Below are 19,609 nucleotides of genomic sequence, written 5' to 3'. Positions count from 1 at the left end.
GGTCAAAAGATCAGTGCCGTCCCCTCACACACAAACACACACACACACACACACACACACACACACACACACACACACACACACACACACACACACACTCTGAGAGAGAGAGAGAGAGAGAGAGAGAGAGGGAGAGAGATACCTCTCGCCGGCTGCTGTTTTCCTTTTGTGCGCCAGGGCTTTGCGAGGATAGGGCAGCGATGAAAACGCGCACCTGCTTTAGAAGCATTACGGTAGCGCAGCAAACTGTCCCCCCGCAACACACACACACTCCACACTCGTGTACACACACACAGCCCTAGTGATTCAATCCTGATTTCCAGCGTACGAGCAAGCAACAGACGGGATGCCAAAAAGTGAGGACCGGTAGAGAGGTTATTCGCGCTGAATAAGCCTCTTGAAGAGATAGCGGAGGAGGCAGACGCAACAAAACAAGACGAGAAGCTGCGCTCTTTCTCCGCGGCAACTTGCGCACAGTGCCAGAGTTTTAGCGGCAGTATTGTTCAGACTTCACTCCAGAGGGGCCACTCCGAGGAGAGGGGACGCACACAAAAGGGAAAAGGAAAGGACTAACGAGCACGCTTTGTCGTTTAAAGTAATGGTCCTGCGGTCTTAGATCCTAGATTTCTCTGTCTCTCTCTCTCTCTGTTTCTTTCCATTTTTTTTTGTTTTTGAAATTTTTCGTCCCGTCGGTTTGTGTCCCCCTTTGTCGCCGCGAGAGAGTGGACGCGCCGGGGGCTCGAGGAGCAGAAGCGGGCTGTCCACATGGTCCAACCACTGGCGTGAAAGTTGACTTCTTCAGAAAACAAGAGAACAGGTTGATGCATTATCTACACTTTCCTTCCACCCCCCCTCTTCCTTTTTTTTTTGTATCTTCTTCTTCACTCTTTCCTCGCTCTGTGCTTCCATTGAAACTCTCCGATAGACACATTAGTTTACTAAAAAACAGCATCGAACTGCAACTTCTCATCGCACATAGTTTGTCAAACTCCTCCAAGTCAGCCTGATAAACATAATGGGGTATTATAGAGTGTTATACAGCGGGGGCACACTCGGGAGTTTTCCTCTTTCAGACTTCCCTCCGTCCATGTTTCACTTTAACTTTTAACTCTTTTCGCTGCTGGGGGTGTTGAACGCTAAACTTATCAGCCACGTTTTTTTTGTTTGTTTTTTTTAAATCTCTCTTTAAAGTAGTTCTTTTCATCTTTTCAATTTCCTCAATAGGAAGAAAATTGACGGTGGAATAAGTGTCTTTCCCTCTTCGCCACTCTCACACGTGTCAACACACACAGAGTCAAAATGTGGTTTATTTCCAATCGACATTTATTTCAATGGGACAGCGCAATTTATTTGAAAGCTCTCAGAATTTATTAAAGCGTTATAGTTTTGGTGGACATAGAGAACCGGTGCTTGTAGACAGTGTCATTGTCCGAAGTCTTCGCTCATGAGACAAGAGAAAGTTTTTTTTCTTTCCTCGCAGGTTAGGACTATAACTAAGATGTCGGGAGTGGATTTGAATGGAAGCAACAACGTAACTTTTTTTTTTTGTCGTTGTCCCCGTTAATAACCCTTGTTAAGGGATTTGATAATAAACACCGACGTAGGTTATGTGGTGATAATTTTACACACCCGATCTGAATGCTTTGTCATCGCTTTGTACCTGTTTAACTCCCATGCAGCCGTTAAATACTGTCTTTAAATTCTTAATAGTATAATTCTGGTTTTTGGTCATTAAACAATAACGTTTAAAATTACAAAAAAGGGGCATTACACCCCTCACTGAGGATAAGAGAGCCCTTGTCTTAAGGAAGAAAAAAAAAACGCTTTCTTGTGGACATAGTCAATAGGTCAGGGGACAATACTTTCTTTTCAAAGGATTTTGACTTTTGAAATTGGAACCGCGTTGTGTGACCTCACTGAGTTTTGATATGAAGTTTCCATTAAAATCTTTACCGGATTAAATAAAATAACAGTAAGCTATAGCTGAGTGTCTGAACAGCAGGTCGTGGAGGGGAAAGTTGTTCATAGTAAAAGTTTAATTCCAGTTTTAACGGGGAATATTAAAACGGAACTAATGTGTAGGGTTGTAGATAATTCGTGCTTTATAACACTGATGTGTCTTAGACTGGTTGGTTAAAAAAAAATACACGTGCTGTAGCTAGGCTACTTTTGATGATGAAATATAAAAAATATTCCCACATATTTAGAGTTAAGTCAGGCAATATTATAAATTTAGAAATTGAGGGGGTTGAAGTCTGTACCAGAACCTCTGCATGACCCATGTTTTTCCCTTCTTCTTTTTGCAGTCATAAACCGCCTGAAAGTAGGCCTGCACCACAAAAGAAAATTATCTTTCCAAGAGAAAAAGAAAAGAAAGAAACTTATCACCGGGACTGTAATTTTTTTTTAAATAGCCTGACACATTTTAATGAGAGAAACAGTTTAAACGTGCCTTTAATTTGCGCAACTACATAACACAAAGCGTCTCAAACTAATTTAAGTGTGTAAACGTAAGTTTCTCTTGTTGTTGTTTTATTTTTTCCACTCAGCTAAAATAAAACTCCCCTCATCAAATATCAAACATCAGCCAGAACATTCCCGCATGTCAGAAGGACTCAGGTCCCGCATGATGGAAAAGCGTCAGACAAAAAAAAAAAAAAAAAAGAGGGAGAGATGAAATGACAATTAATTGCTGTTAGTTGTCTGTCATTGAGAGAAAAGCATACAGGCCGTGTGGGTGCACACCCTGACACGGGCATTATTGCCCCGTGATTGATGGGCGCCGGGGCATTTGGCATAATTAATTTTATTTACTGTGTCCTCTCTCTCCTGTTGTGCCCCCCTCCACCCCACCCTCCCCACTCACCCCCATACCCCCCCCCTTGTCCTCTGTGGTGGCATTTCCGCGACGCGATGACACACTTTTAATTGCACTTTAATAGAAGATCCAGCGGGAATGAAAAAGCTCTTCATCAGGTTTTATGACCTTGTCACGTTTCTGGTGTCAGACAGGAAAGCAGGTATTTTGTGGTGGCTCAGAGTCCCTGGTGTAAAGTGTATGCAAGAATTATAATACACCCCTCCCCCCCACCCCCCCCAAAAAAGTTTATTTCACCTGCATGAATTACATATTAAGCTGTAGCCTTCATAAAAAGCTGCACATTGATGTTTTAATGTAATAGTGTGCACACAGCCTCATGCTGTGGTTTATTTAGATAGGTAAAATTATATCAGAATTTTGAGATGTTAATTTGTTCATTTTAGCCAAGACATTGACTGAATCTATTTTTATTTGTATAACAGCATACCTTAACATTTTAATAGTGTGAAAATAATTTACACATATGTGTGCTGGCTGTAACTATCAATGCATCTAAGCAAAAGATAATTATTTTCTACAGTTTTGTCCGGTATGCAGAATCTCCTAATACGATTTCCCAGAAATATGGAAAAAATAATTCAGCCAGTTTTTACTTTGATTTTGTTTTTAAAAATATATCTGATTTTTGTTGCTACATGTTCTTTCAGCTGCTTAATTTCTCTTTGCTGCAGTGTAAGTTCAACACCTTAGATGTCACAGTTTGGAGTTGATTTCCAACAAAATACAGATTCCTACATTTTGTTATTTGTACATTTGTATTTAAAATTACCTCACTAATAATCACTTGCAAATCTCAAAAGGAAACCTACAATGGAGCTCAAGAGCGAGGTTAGGATTGGGGGAAATTATCTTTTTTATTTCTACTTCTATTTAAACACTGCATCATTTGCCAACAGTATAAACTCACTGTAAAGTTATCATTTCTGTGTAGTGCTTTGCTCGTTGATAGGCTATCACATCAGTGACAGGCTTTTCAGGCAAATATAATAGGAGACAATGAACAAAAGAGTATTTGAAAGGCAGAAGTAGTTATTTGGGTAAAAAAGAGAGTACGTGTGCAGGAAGCCAGAGGTGTCAGAGACAGATTGACTCTCTCTGCTCTCTGTCGGCTATTGTGCGTCCGTTTCTGTGTGTTTGCCTCAGCGATGCCACCTTTTTTCATCTGACTTGCTTCAACACTTTTCCCTCTTTGCTTTTTTTCCCCCTCCTCTCTCGACAGCTGTGTCTTTTCCATGTCCTGTTTTGTTTCATTGTTTGTAAGAGTCGCTCATGTACTGCTGATTTTTATCACTTTCAGACTCTTTTCCACCAGACAATGTTTTTCTGTTATGCTTACTGACATATTACTTGGAATGATGATTTTTAGCTCGGCTCTGTACAGTGACTGTGTGCCGGTGTGTGACTCGAGCCATGCGTGAGACCGTCTAGAGACAGGCAATAATGACTGTGAATCTCATGCGCTTTAAAACCCCTTCAGCAGGTTTAAAAGCCACCAATATGATTGTGTTAGTCCATAAACTCACTCAGAGAGTCCTTACCTCCAGCATGAGCGCGTGTGAATGTATGTGTGGAAGAGTGTATATATATGAGTGCGGGAGTGTGTGTATACAGGAGTGCTTTTTTCTCAATTCACCTGTCCTGCTTGAGTGAAAATGGACAGTATTTGAAGTTTTAAATGTCCTGTGCGTCGGTAGCATTGATGGCTCGCCTGTCCGTCTCTCCATCTCTGGCGCTCTCTTCATTAAAGCCCTCCTGCTATCCCAAACCCACAAGTCTGAGTGGGCTTTTGGCTCCAAAGTGATGTTGAAGAGCACCCGTATACGACTCTGCTATACATGTAGGGTTTGACCCGTGATAGATACTCACAGTTTTTCTTCTATTGCAGCACTTAGTGCACTACCTGCTTAAAAGCTGAAATGGTTAAATTTTCAATATCCTAGATGGGGTTTGAGAAAAGCAAAAATGTTACTGTGCAGGGAGGGAAAGTGTGTTTTTAAATGGAATTATAAGTGTTGGTCCTGAAGCTGCCAGTATTGCAAGATGTGTGCGCATTTCAGCTGTAATATGTTTGGGGCTTTTAAATGTGGAAACACTGTAGGATAAGATATTCTACAGGTTGTAACAACTGTGTAATTACGTGTTAAAATGAAACAGATTTTAATTTAGTGTATCATTGATTTTTATGGAATAAAATTGTACGTTTTTCTGGTGATATAAAAAGATGGAAAATGATAATCTACACGTCTCCATTTGTAGTCACTGAATACCGTTATAATAGCAATTAGGGGCTTGTTTCCTCTTTAAAAATATGTTAATGAAATATAATTGACAAATTAATGGATTAAATGAAGGCGTTATTCTTCATGGGCAGCCACCAAGTGGGGGAATATTCTGGTTGTATATTGAAGTGATTGACTGCACAGTGAAACTGCCGCCACATTGCTTTAGACTGAGGCCTGATTATACATGTGGTTCTAATTGAACCTGTTATTTAGGAGAGGTTGAGGGCTGTGTGTGTGTGTGTTTGTGTATGTGTGTGTGTGTGTGTGTGTGTGTGTGTGTGTGTGTGTGTGTGTCTGTCTGTCTGTCTGTCTGTCTGTCTGTCTGTGTGTGCATATAATAAATCCGGCACATTTTTCAAAGATGAGATGTGTTTTTATGATGGGTCAGAAGGCGGTGTTGTACAGGAAAGTTGCGGGACAGCAGAGAAGGAAAGCGGGAAGATGTCTTTAGCGGTCTTTAGGAAGTTGACCACCTGTGAAAGACAGAGAGTTTTTTGTTGCCTTTTCTTTTGCCTTTTGTGTTTTTTTGAAAGAGCTGTCACCACGTATGCGATGACAGCTCTTTCAGGCCCCGCTCGCAGTCCCAACATAGTTCTTTAAAATTTACGCACTTCTCTCCCTCTGATTGATAAGGTAATCATTTTGCCTGACACAGTGGTTTAGCCTGTGGTCATTAACATGTCCATGCGTTTCAGATGAGTTTTTCTATGTGTGTTGGGGGGGGATTGCTGGGAGGCAGGCCGGCTCAGAGATGTTTCTCCAACTCCACAGAGCACCAGCCCATTAACAGCTGATGGATGTGGGAAGGAGTGACCCAACAGCTCAGAGCGGAAGAGACTGTTTCCTATGGGCAGGGAGGGGAAAGGGAAGCAAGAGAGGGACACAGAGAGAGAGATAGAATATATGAGTGAAAGGCTGGTAGAAGCAAGGAAAACGACAGTGCAAGGGGTTTTTAGGTGTGGGTTATTATAGCTGAGGAAGCATTAGATCAGCCTCTCTAGAGTGCACTTGGCACCTGAGGCCATGGCTGGAGCTGAAGGGAGAGGGGCTGTGGCTGCGGAGTCTGGGGGAATGACCGTGAAGTAAGGCAGTTGGAGCTATCGAGTTTGATTTCACAGACAGAAAGAAAGTGTCACGCAGGATCATTAGGTCAGTGGTGCAGCCAGGTGGAGCACCCAAGATGGTCAGCGGAAGCAGAAAAAAAAAAAAAACCCAAGCGGTGCCGTGTGTAGAAACTGAGAGAATGCCTGTTGTGTTCAAGCAGAGCATCTTCATGAAAAAGCTCTCATCGTCGTTGTGTCCCCTGCTAACTCCGCGTTGCTTCTGACAGCTGTATTTGTGTTATGGATTTTCCTTCACTCTGTCCCGTCTCCCTTTCCTTTTCCCCTGCCTCCCTCTCTCAGTAGTCAGCTCCCCTCCTCTCCATCGCCTCCACCCTATGACCTTTTGTAAGCACTTCATCAGAGAGCCGTTGGTGTTTTCTAAAGCGCTGCGACAAACTGACAGGGCAGCCGTCAATCGAGCGGGAGGGAACCGAGGGAGCAGATCAGTGGAAAGCTTCGCTCAGAACAACAATGTGACTAAACTTTCTGCAGCACTGCTTTAATGTGTATTGAAAAGGGATGGCTGTGAAGGGTAGGTGACAGCTGTGAAGCGCGAGACTCAGAATGTTATGGATACACACACAGACGCGCACACACACATTTTGCACATTTCATAAACCATCTGATTGTAGAGATGCGTGACAGCTCTCGAGCGCTCGTTTGTCCGTCGTGCTGGATGCAGCGGTAAAATCTGCCGAGTGGACAAATGAACGCTCTGATAAAATGATTCACAGAAGAGGAGGAGCACAGGCGAAGGGATTCACACCCAGGTCCAAAAACTCAACCACAAGCTGATTGAACTCAAATCAGTTTTACATCTTATTCTCCTGCAAGTTCCTGATGTAAATACCTCAAATTTAGATTTCTTTCCTAATCAGTTTGCTCATTTCATTTTTAGTCGATTCCTGATGTGTCTCTTTGACTGCAGCTATCAGATCTTCCATTAATCTGATTTATTTTAGCATTTTTTTGTGTTTGATTTGCATCAGAATATTTTAATTTCTTAAACTAGGATGACTTTACCATTAACATATGATGATAGGAAATTAGCGATGCAGTATTTCCCCTCGTGCCTGTTCCTTGCCATCCTGGACCGAGGAGGTAATAACCATTTAAATGCATCTCATTATGTTTTCTAATCCGTAAAGTATCGGGGATGTTGGCTAACGCAGGCGAAAGTGAGGCTGGAGTGTTGGCGCGCACTGCTCTTTTATGGTATTAGTATTTATGGTATTAGTTCCGGGGGACATGGGATGCCTACTTAAGCTATTAGCATGTGAGGCGCCGTGGGATGATCCATCCCCTGACAGGACGAGCTGTTAACCAGTGTTAAACCAAATCACAATAGGCTGCCTGGGTTGACGGATTGACAGAGCTCGCTCTCACCACTTGCTTGTGCCGCCCTTCCTTCCTCCTGCACTGCATGTATCCTCGCACACAGATTTGTTAATGTGAGAATGGAAAAAGAGATTTTGAATTTAGTTTTCCAAAACTTCTGGAAGAAATACTCAGAGATCACATTTATGAGTAAATATGATGAATATGATTGTGCCCATAGCAAAGACTGTCTGTGTCTGTCCACTTCTTCTTCTTCCACTTCTTTCTGCTGTGGCTCTCAAGGTGAAAAGACTGTACAGGCTTTGCCCAGTGGGGTGCAGACACTATGGCTTCTATAGTGCCCTTTCGGAGTGGGGAGGGGAGGTTGGGGGAGGCAGGCGGTGATGATGGTGACTGTAGAGCCACTATCGGGAGTCTTGGAGATCGCTCACAGACGAGAGGGATGCTGTTCTGCATGTGTGTACACTTATTGTGTGTGCGTGCGAGTGTGCGCGTGCAGCTACAATTAACTGTCAGTCATCGGGTGACCCTCCACCTCCCTCCTCCTCGGACAGAATTCCTCAGGTTTTGGGTTTTGTTTTTCAGACGGCTGTCGGGGAAGAAAAGCAAACAGGTCGTCACTTTCCCAACTTGTGTGTCTATTTTTCTTAGACGCAGAGATTGTTCTGGAGAAAACAGGGTCTCTTGTCATTATTTTGATATATTATTTCATCTCAATCGAAGACAAAAAACTATCCCAGGCTGAGCGATAGAGTGCTGTGTTGTTAAGTAGTTGTGTGCTGGTTCATCCACGGACGTTTTTCTTTTTTTTTTTTTTTCGCTCTGTGGCTGCTCACTGGGCATTGAAACTCTGCTAGTGTGTATGTGCATAACATGCACGCCTGTGTGTGGTGGGCATTGTTGACCGAGAGACATCTGCCACTAGATTATACCCAGCTGTTATCTGAATAATTGTGTAATCCCCCCCACCCCACACTCCCTCCCTCTTTTAGTCCCCCCTTCCTTCCCTCGCTCCCTCCTCCTCCTTTGCTCCCCTTCTTGCCCCCACATCCCTTCTTCCTCAGACTGATGAGACGGAGAGTGATGAGTCTCTTTTCTGGGTGGCACTTTTGGCTTTTTTCGGGAGTGTTTATGAGTGTGTGAGCTTGCGTGTGTGTGTATATCTCTGCAGCCCCTGGTCACCGGTCGTTGTCTGACATTTGTAGAAGGATTTTAGCCCCCCCCCAACACACACACACACACCTCCCCTCCACACGCACACTCACCTCCCTCCACTTCTCCTCCCCTCCCTCCCTGTGGCTCTCGGGGAAATAAAAGAAGCCTAATCCTGCCAGATCAAGATTGCTGTCCACCACAGCTTTACCAGCCTGTGAATTAGAGCCAGCTCTCATGTTCCTGAGGAGAGAGAGGAGAGAGGCAAAAGTGTGTATGTGTGTGTGTTTGCGTTGTGGACTGTTGGCCTTTGAAGCAGCGTTAGCTGTTTGCCGGCAGAATGTTGGTCAGGGGGTGAGAGGAAAGGAAAACAGAGAGAAAGCAGTGAAAAACAAGAAGAAAGGATTAGTTAAAGAGCAGGAAAAGTAGAGTTTGTCTGGAAGAGAGAGGTATAGCCTTTGATTCTAACAGTATTTAGATTTTTGGCTCACTGTTCAAGCCAAGGTAATTTTCAAATTACTTGAACAGGCTGCATATGATACTGTTCAAATATATTTACTGTTATCAGATTTAATTTTAATTAAAGAAAAGTTTCTAATTGTTTTTTTTTACATGTACCATAGTTTTTCATTTTCAACTTCAATACATCAATTCTCGTTTTAAAATAAAAAAATGACATTATTTTTTCTTTTAACAATTAATTAAAACATTTTTTCTTGGATTAAAAGAGAAAAAAAAACATCATTCAAATATACTGCTGTCACATGCTCGCTGTTCCACTGTATCTACAAAGGCACAACACAATGTTTAAACCCAGACATTTTTCCTCTTGCCACGGACAGTTTTGGTCGACTTATAACGAGACATACGTAAACTAAAAAAGACAATTTTATCAGTTATTTTTTTACTTTATTTTTTTATGTATCGGGAAAGATGTTTGTGTGTCACTCATAAGGCAACACACATACACACACACAGCATGCGTGCCTGCAGTTGCCAGGGTTCCCTTCATTTCTGCTCCGTGGTTGGCCGGAAAGTGTTCTTTTCCCCGTCGGAGCTCCAATAGTCACTCACTGTGAAGGACTCAACACTCGCTGTCTCTTTTCTCCTCCTTGCCTCTTATTCTGTTGCACTTTCTCCTGTCCATCTATTCTTTCCCCCCGTCTATGCTCTCCCTCTCTCCTCCTCTCCCTGTCATGCCTGTTGTCTCTAATTATCACGGCTCTGTGTTCCCTCAGTCTCTTCATTACATCTAAGCTGTCATCACAGTTTACTTCCAACATTTGCTACCTCTCCTCAGGCCCTATTTCAATAGGAATAATTTATTCTATATGACTGAAATGACAAGATTCAGTGCAAGGTCAATCAATAGCTCTCTCAACAGTCTCTGAAAAGCAGTTGTGTGTTTTTTTTTTCTCTCAACAAATTGAAAACATAATTGAAAGATTCAAAAAGTAAAATTTCAAACAAATGTTTTGCTTCTTTAAAACTATTTGTTAGGTACAACATTTAGCTTTGACTGCAAGCAGATTTCATGTAAGAGAAGCAGAGAGCAATTACTGTGGTATATTCACACATATTCCTAGTAATTCTGATCTGTAAACTTTATGTGTGCTTTTACTCTTTCAAAGAATTATATTCAGTGTGAGAAAAATGTGTTGAATTATGTTGATACATTTAGTTTGGTCCGTTTTGTGATAGTAGTGAAATGTGAATGCAGTGTTTTGTCAGCACACCTACTTGTCCTTGGATAAAAAGATTGTGCCTCACAGAGCAAAAACACACAGATTTTAGCCACGAGTCTCAAAAACAACAAATGACAGGGAATGAAATATAACTATTTAACATATTTCTTTACTATTTTTACATTATTTTCAGTATGAGACTTATTTCCAATCAGCAAGTATATCGTATCACGTATATTTTCTTCAAGGACTAAGGGCATATATTATCAGGTTGAATCGCGGCCATTGGGTTGTTGGATTAGCGGACACCACAATGCCCATTTGCCCAGTGAAGGTCAGCGCTGCCGTGTGCAACCTGTAGCCCTAATCGGCAACTTCTGCTGCTGCAGGTTTCCATTGTCTAAAGGTCAGTCGGGAACAGTGCATTAGCCTCGGAAAGTAGTCAGCATAAACGAGGGAGGGGACTGAGGGAGGAACGAAGGACTAAAGTACAAAAAAAGAGGACAGGAGGGAGGGTGAATGGCAATGAAACCCTGGCATGCTTCGCAGTGTCAGGCAGGCGTACTGCTTCTGGGGGCTTTGTAAAAAAAGTTTGCCTGCGAAACTTTGCTGAAGGCTGGGTTTGGTTTGAGTGGCTTCCCCAGGGGTTCGTTCAGAGAGTGGGTGGAGGGATGGGTGGAGGGAGGAAGGGGGAGGAGGTGGTGGGAAGGGAAGTGAGAAAGCAAAGAAGAGGAGGAGAGGGGAGCAGAGCACAGAGAAGCAGGCATGCCGTCACAGTCGTCCGTTGTTACGGCGAGCAGGCCCTTAGTCGCTGATCTAAAAAACACAACTCCTGGCTCACGCCCCCTCCTTATCCCTCCCCCTCTCTCTTCTCCGCCCTTTTTCTCTCTCCTCTCTTTCCCTCCATCCTCCTCCTTGCCGCTCGGCCTCTCTGTCTGTCTCTCTCTTAGCTTTCGACAGCTCTGCGCTGGGGTGTGGGCACTGGTTATTAACATACAGTCTGCATTAGTGGAACAGTGGCTGGGCCTATTTGTTGGTAATGAGGATAGGGGGGCCTGTGCTGTATAGTAACTTGTTTGACCTACAGTGGCGGGGTCAAGTTCATCCTGAGGAGGTGTAATTCTCTCCTTCCTCTGCCCAAACACATGACTGCACCCTGGGGGGAGGAGGAGCGGCCCGAGTTGGCCCCTCTTCATCCCAAATTTGAATCTCTCATCCCCTTCTCTGCTCTCTCCTTCCTCTCCCTCGTCCCCTCTCTTCCCACAGGGTTAATAGAAGGGGAAATTGATAGTTCTGTGCAGTAATTGTGGCTTTGAGAATTCTCTGTCTCCCACGGAGAAAGATGAGGGCAGCTGTACCAAAGACTGGATGACGTGTTGTAAGAGAAAGAAAAAGAGAGAGAGAAATATGGGGAGAGAGCCAGATGGAAGAGCAAATAGGACCCCCCCACACACACACACACCACCACCAACGCACCCCCCTGGGTGAGGGTTTGATTGGTTGATGAGGGAGTGTGTTGATTGGCTGATGACGTTAGAAATTCTGCGTAACTTTACTAGTCAGGCTCTAATAATCATTCAATTCATTATCCAATCAGAGAGATTCACCATACTGCTCTGTATCCTCACTGATTCTTCCTTTAATTCTCCTTTTGAACCCCCCTCCCTCCCTCTCCAGTCCTCCCATACCTCCCCGAGGAGTCGAGGATGGACAGATGAGTGGAGCGCACTGTATCTGTTCGGTTCTGCTCTGCTGCTTGCTGAAGTAGAGAGAGACAAACTTATATTCCACTGATGCCTGCGCTGAATGGACTCTCTGCCTCCCTCTCTCCTTCAAGAGGGGCTTTTCTTTCCCAGGGGCAGAGCTTTATAATTAGTCTTCTTCCAGAAATAGAAAACTAGTTTTCTGAGGTGAAGTCACCCTCTGATGTGTGACGTTTAAAGCTGCAAATTTGAATTGATACAGAAAAATCTATTATATAAATATTGGGGAAATCAATTTTCACCACCACCTGCCACGTACTATTATAGAATAAAAATATTTAGATTGCAAACTTAAATGAAAAAGAAAAAAGAAAAGTTATTGGTCAGATAGACATTTTGTGTCTGTAGTAACAGAAGTCTTGTTTTAGCTCCTGGCTTAGTTGTTTAGTCTCAACTCAGGCCACCCCAAGGCTGTCACCCAGGCAGCGTTGTATGTTGTGTGTGTCCCTGTGTTGTCTGTACATTATTTAATTTTCTTTATTGTGTAGTAATAAATTGTCAGTGTATTAATTTCTCCCTTTGACTTGATCTCTGCCTTGGTTCTGTTTTTCTGCCCTGTTTTTCCCACCTCTTGTTTCCCCCCCTGTAGTACCCCACCCCCCCCACCTTCCACTCTGCTCTGCCTCCCCTCGCTGCTCTCCTTTTCTCTTCCCCTCCCCTCTCCTTTCGCTTTCTCTGTCCGTTAATGAGAATGTGTTAACGAGAAAGAAAGATCTATTGGGTATAGCACAATTTATCAGAAAGGCAGAGGTTTGGAAGAAAAAAAAAGGCGGCAGGCCCTTCAAAGAAGTCCTATTCTTGTGGTTGTGAATGTTTGATGAGACAGTGAAAAGTTCCCCCTCTAACGTCATGGTGTCTGAACAGAAGAGAACAGAACCGTTCTAATCATGCCGCACAGAAAAAATGACTTCCAACCCGATTTAATTAACTGATAAGAAACGGCTTCAAATTAATTTTTCAAGGATGTAAGATTTTGATTAAGAAACTCCTAAAAGAAATAGACGAATAATCAATTTTTTAATCAAGTTACTCAAATGGTAACTGGTTAATATGATAATTCTAGCAATTAGGGCAAATATTGTCGAGCAGCAGTTTCTATGCATCCTGTTAAAGGAATTATAATATCTTTACATCTAATTATCATGGTTATTTAATTTTTTTGTATGGCTACCTCTCAATTTTACCATTCGTTTTTTCATCTGCCATTATAGGGATAATGAAATGAGAAGTTGGAAAGTGTAATAAGATGAAACTTTTATAAGGGCCAACCTGAATGGGGCTTTTCACGCACCCTGATTGGATAGATATTTAGGAAAAGGGAAAGGGGAGTCGTTCAGAATGACATTATTTCTGCTGGTTTTACATGCAAAGCTGAGATGGATCTTTAGATGTACAATTCTTTTATTTCGTCAGCAGATTAAAGTAGCTAATAGCTCCCGGCTTCTCTGTGTGTCTCCTCTCTTATTCATAAGCAGGTAGACCCATCCATGAATATGCTCACCATTTCTAATCCACAAAGTTTCAAATCATCTATTCAGTTAGAAGAGAGAGAGAGAGAGAGAGAGAGAGAGAGAGAGAGAGAGAGAGAAAAAAAAAAAACAGATTCAGCTTCGATTGAAAGAAATAGTGGGCTTTTCACCTGCTAGTGGCCATAAAATGTGTATGTATGTGGGTATGTATGTGCATGTGTGTGTGTTTCCCTAATTGGACAGGTATTGTAGCAGAGGTGAAGAGGGCCCAGTTGAAGGGGTGGGGGGGTCGGGTGCAGAGAAAGAGCTGGCAGGGGGTCCAGGGCTTTAGGAGAGCAGCAGTTCCTTACTTCAAAGAAGGCTTACAGAGTGGACAAACGCTAACCCTGCTTACATACCACTGCAACACACACACATGCATACACACACACACACACACACACACACACACACACATACTCCACATTCACGTACAGTGGCTCTTTTGCCTCTCATGAGATGAATATCCATCCCCTCTAACACTCCTCTCTCTCTGTGTGACTCTGCTATATCCCTCGCTCCCCGCACGCAGGACATCAGTGGAATCGTGCGTTCAGAGGGAAATATTGACAAAGCGTTTGGAGGGATGCAATGGTTCCTTTAATTATATGCTGCTCTTATGATGCATGGTGTTTCTGTCTGGCTGCTTACGCGCACACACGTGCACACAAATGTACGTGCACACCGATCAGCTGAATAGGTATTCCTGGCACAAACCCCTGTATTGAGCGTACATATTCAATTAGCAAAACGCATTAGCAAAACTTGGCATTTGTTGTTGTTTTTTTCCCCCTCCTTGCTCAGAATTAATGGTTTTGATATGCTAATTAGCGGGTAATTTAATTTCAAAAGGCCTCAATTAACAGCAGCGTTGTGGACACGAGGAAGTTAAGCAGCGTAATCTAATTTGCATTAGTAACGAGCAGGGAGTAATTAGTCTCTAATTAGCCACTTCAGACAGCACTTGTGTTTACTTTCCTAATGAAGTGGAGGGGCTTTTTTTTTTACAGGGAAGCCTGTGTGTGTGTGTGTAAGTGTGTGTGTAAGTGTGTTTGTGAGTGCTTGCGTGTTTTTGTGTGTCTGATGGGGGGCGGGGGGGTTGGCTGGCACCAGAGGGAGAATGGCATATGGCTTACAGTTTGGCTCCAGTTACACATATGGACACCCCCCACATACACACTAACACACAAACAAACACTGCTGCACACATGAAAACACATAGAGGTCTGACCCTGCTGTCTTATGTGATTGGGTGCGCACTCACAGTAGTTTTCAATCCATTGAAACATCTCTATGAGCTCACTTACACCTACCACAAGGGATTGATTGTGTGTTTGAGGGTTTTTTATCTTTATAGTGTTTCTCCTGGTGTTATTTTTTTGTGTTGCAATATCTCGCAATATTTTCATATTTCCTTTTTTGTATATCCAGGCACTTGCTGTAGTCTTTCCAAATGATGTTTTCTTGCATCGTGGAGAGTATAAACTGTTGTGTGTGAGTGATGACGTTACAAACCATGGTTGCTGGCCGACCTAATGCAGGGTTTATTTCTGGGATACAGTTGCCTGGGTTGACAACGTAGCAAAACAGAAAAGGAAAGACAGACAGCTAGATAGATAGATTGATAGGTGGCTAAAGAGACAGCCTCATGTACACTGTGTTTTATACTTTACTTCGCTATCGTTTGAATGATGGAATATATCCTAAGTAACACTCAATAGTGGACAAATTAAATGCAACTTTTTTCTGGGATGAGCGTTCCAGTTGGAACTTTTCCATTCATAGCCGTGTCAAAAACAAGTTGAAAACAACAGGCTTCCTCCTGGGCTTTTTTTGGGAAGGGAGAAGGGGTGGAAGGGTTGCAGGGGGAGCAGCATAGCGGGGTTTTAGGAGAGGGGGGGCAAGCAGCTGCCCTATTAGCCCAAATCTGTTGTTCAGAGGAGGTGGGAGGAGGGTGGAGCAACACCACTGAATTTCCACAAAGGAAAGCGCACACAGTTTTCTTCACTTTGTGTGCAAAGAAGGCTATATTCTCAGATTATGCCACAAATTAACGTATGTTTAACCCTTAACACCCTCTTCGGGTGTAGATCTTGTCTTATTTTTTTTTACCCATAATCCAGTGCAAAGGACAGAAGAGACCATGGGGACCCCATTAACTGACAGCCACTCTGATGGGAAGGCGTTTTTCTAAAGGCTTTTCCCTAGCCTTCCCTGGGAATAATAAGAGAGGTCAGAAAGTTGGGCGACTTCCTGCTGCAAAGAGCAGGGTCAGAGTGCTGGTTGGCAGAAGTAGTCAGCACTCAGCGGACATGACTTGGAACACACACACTGAATGGATGGCAACCCATAGTATAGAACGTGTATGATTTACACACACAAAGAGCATAAGCTGGAAAGAATTCAATAAATATAATGAATGAAGGCGCTACAGTGATTATAAGCCTGTTTCCAACACTGACCTATAGCCATACGCACATACACACAGATTTCTAGGCGCAAACATCCACCAATATGCACATACACGCACAAACACTCACACATACACATCCATAAATAGGCAACTGATTTACAAATGAGCTGACCTGTGTGTTGGCCTTGCTCTCAGATAGGCTCACACCCCCGCCAGGATGCATAAATCACAATGGACATGCATATGCATGAGCATCTGAGGAGGTGGGATAAGTGTGTATCTGTGTGTGTGTGTGTGTGTGTGTGTGTGTGTGTGTGTGTGTGTGTGTGTGTGTGTGTGTGTGCGCACCAGGCACCAGTGTTTGTATCGATCATTGAGGCTTAGTTAAGTGCCTTTTATTTCATTGAGTTAAAGTTAAGGACCGTGGACAGGCCCCTCTCCAGTGCATGTTGCTTTTGAATGGACAGAAAGCAAGAAATAAAGAAAAAGGAAGAGAAAGAACTCTTAACTGTTCTTTTTTTCCTCTTTTTAGTGGCATCCAGGGATATCACATCACATTAATGGAACCTAGATGACGTTTCATGTCTCTTCTCTCTCTGGAAGAAGTGGTTTTGGTGTTGGACCTTTGCCTGATGTGTGTATGTATGATGTGAGCTGCTTTAACCTCCTCTTGTTTTATGGACTTATACATGGCTCTGGATCTCACTGCTGCTAGATTAATTTACACACCACTCACACAAGCTTGCCAAATCTCCCTCTGTCTCCTTCTCTTTCTCCCTCTCTCTCTTCCTCCCTCTCTCTTCTCTGAAGACAGAGCAGAAATTGCCTGGTGAGGTAAATAAATTACTTCCATCGATTGCTGTAGTTGAAGAGTGACTTTATCACAGTTTGACTTGTCCAGATACAGATCAGCGTGTGACAGCATGTGTTTTTTTATATAATGTGCCATTATGTCTACAGTATGTGTGTGTGACTTCATTTACATGTGTTTGTGCCTGTGTGGGCTGCAGAAATCGCTGTAAAATCTACCTGATGAGTATCTCGATATATTAAAAGCTATTGCTGGAGCTGCTGTATAGTCCATATGCTGTGTGTGAGTATGTGTGTATGTGTTAGATGACTAATTGAAACAGGCTGCCATGTGCATATTGAAAAGCAGATGAATTAGGCTGGTTTTATTAGAGTGAGATCTTACAGCCCACCTTGTGTCCAGGTGGGTTGTTGGCTGACTGAGTTTATCTCTGTCTTGTTATCCATCAGCACTGGGCACTGATAGGAGCTGCAGATAGATGACATCTTAATACAGCTTACACTGATACCTACCTCTGATTGTACATGTTTTTATCCATATACCATGTGTGTAAAAAAACTTTAGGCACACCTGAACCCCTGTGCCCCATATGTCACTTCATGGAGGTTAAAAGTTCACAAAAAAACAAACAAACGTCCAAGTGCAGAGGGTATGTGTGTTTCTGTGTGTGTGTGTGTGTGTGTGTGTGTGTGTGTGTAGCAGTCTGGGACACATGCTGTTTTAATAGACGCTGTGCTGACGTTACTGCAGAGGCCAAGAAGCCACCGTTAAAAAGAAAGGATTTGGAAAAAGAGCGAGAAAAGGCCTCATCTGTTTGCATTAAGCAGTGGAAGAACTGACCAGTGTGAGGAAGCAAATGAGCGGCAGACGGCTAAAAGATATCTGCTTTTCTGGCTATGTCCCTCGCTTCAGCTTTCCTTCCCTCCCTCCCTTCATTTTGTTCGGCATATGTAGCTCAGTGTGCTGCTTCTTTTATTTCATATCTTTTATTTTATCTCACTTATTTAACTCTTATTCCACATAGAGGTAAATTATATTTGCTTTTGTCTCTGACTAAATTGTATCTATTAATTAGCTCCTCTCTAGTTCTGTTACAGTAAGTCTACCACAGTATTTTAAAAGTCCACAAGAGAAGTAACACAGGAACGTAGCGGAAATGATAACTGGAATGGAATAAAAACAGACAGCTACTTACTTTTTTTTATTCTTTATTTACACTTTAACAGTAGTCCTCGTGGTTTATTCTGACCAGTCTGTCCGTCATCTACACTATCAGGTTCTTTTCTGCATCGGATGCTCCTGATTTGAGAATTAATTAGGCAGCGCGGTGGCGTCAGGGTTGGGATTTTGGGTTTGTTCGCTAGCTATTTTAGTAGCTAATTACTGAGGGGGAGAGTGTTAATTGGAATTCTCTTAGATAATGTGAACTTCTCTTCCCCTTTTCTCCCCCGCCTCCACTAGAGTTTAATAGAAAACCACAGCGTTTAATAGACCTCTCCCTCTCAGTCTCTCCATATTTTTACAATTCTTTTATTTTATTCTTTTATTTGGATGTTTCTGACAGTAGCTCAGCTGATGCCTTTGGAGATGGGAGATGTTTGTGCCCGTGTGTGTGGAGTATATTCTGTGCTGTGAGCTGTACTCAGAGGAAGTGGCATTTAGTAATCTTTCAGGCTTCATCGGTATATCGACTCCTTTTCTCTTCCTGACTTGCACCCCGTTCCAACCTTTTTACAGGGCATAGAATTACGACAACGCAGAGCTCAGCGACATATCTCACAGGGAGAAATAAGCAAAGGACAGGAGGGTATATGTTAAAGGAAAAAAAAACCCTCTGCAGCTCACAGAAAGATCCTCGCAAATGCGTGAATTCTTTGAAAAATAACTAATGAAAAACATAATTTTGATCATCTTTAAGGCTTGCTCAATCTTTCTATGCCTTTATTTTATGCATAACTTTTGTTGCACTGATAATGAATAAAACTGGCCTAACCTGCATTTTGACTTCACACTTTCTCCATAGCCGGGGGCACTGAAATGCTAATTCAGTGATGCACAAGTAAGGGCATAAAAAACACAAAAGTGATTTTAATTTTTAAGAATGTTTGAAATGAAACAATAGTTGCATTTGGATGTTGTTAATAATTGGAGCAAATGGCTGACTAGATAAACAGACTCCAGTTGCTGGTGTAGGAGCACACACTTGGGGGTCTTTTCATATCTGTGATCTGTTTAAAAATTAAACTCCTAACCAGCAGAAAGCAGAGAGGAAACTAAATTAATATACAGTGAGAGTAGACTAATCAGCGATCTGTAGTTTCATTGTAATTCCTCCGTCGTCCTAAACTGTGACAAAAACATTATTTAACATCTTTACCTCCGCTTCAGCCACTCACAAAGGCTCGACGCACACACAGAAGACCTTACAGTATTTTAATATCACTGCTTGTATATTCTAATCCTGACACCACTTGAAATATAATTCCTTCCCCTATTTTAAATCACGGATGTGAAATTGCATTAAGGCAAGAGTGTGTGGGCATGAAAGCAGGGATGTTAAATGGACATATGAATGCAGGGGTGAATCCTAACCTATTAAGTACTTTCCTTATTATTTCTGAAAGTGGAGCGTGATAATTAGTTTGGTAGAAATCCTATAGCGGGGTGGAGGTA

The 19,609-nt window shown here is 42.6% G+C and overlaps 1 protein-coding gene across 2 annotated transcripts in view; it reads left to right on the top strand.

Moving 5' to 3' along the window:
* The first annotated feature begins 221 nt into the window (after window positions 1-221).
* Window positions 222-19,609, top strand: part of foxp4 (forkhead box P4) — a 93,740-nt gene continuing 74,352 nt past the window's right edge. Inside the window, exons 1-2 of one of the 2 annotated variants that reach the window (XM_051413869.1) lie at window positions 222-817; window positions 16,658-16,763. In XM_051413869.1, coding sequence (XP_051269829.1) covers window positions 16,707-16,763 — 57 coding nt within the window. In that variant the 5' untranslated portion in view covers window positions 222-817; window positions 16,658-16,706. The remainder of the gene's footprint in view (window positions 818-16,657; window positions 16,764-19,609) is intronic. The other variant, XM_051413870.1, reaches the window with a different exon arrangement.

Source organism: Dicentrarchus labrax, unplaced genomic scaffold (assembly GCF_905237075.1).
Source record: "Dicentrarchus labrax unplaced genomic scaffold, dlabrax2021, whole genome shotgun sequence".
Classification (NCBI taxonomy): Eukaryota; Metazoa; Chordata; class Actinopteri; family Moronidae; genus Dicentrarchus; species Dicentrarchus labrax.
The sequence above is the reverse complement of the archived record's forward strand: the minus strand, read 5'-3'. Positions and strand labels throughout refer to the sequence as shown.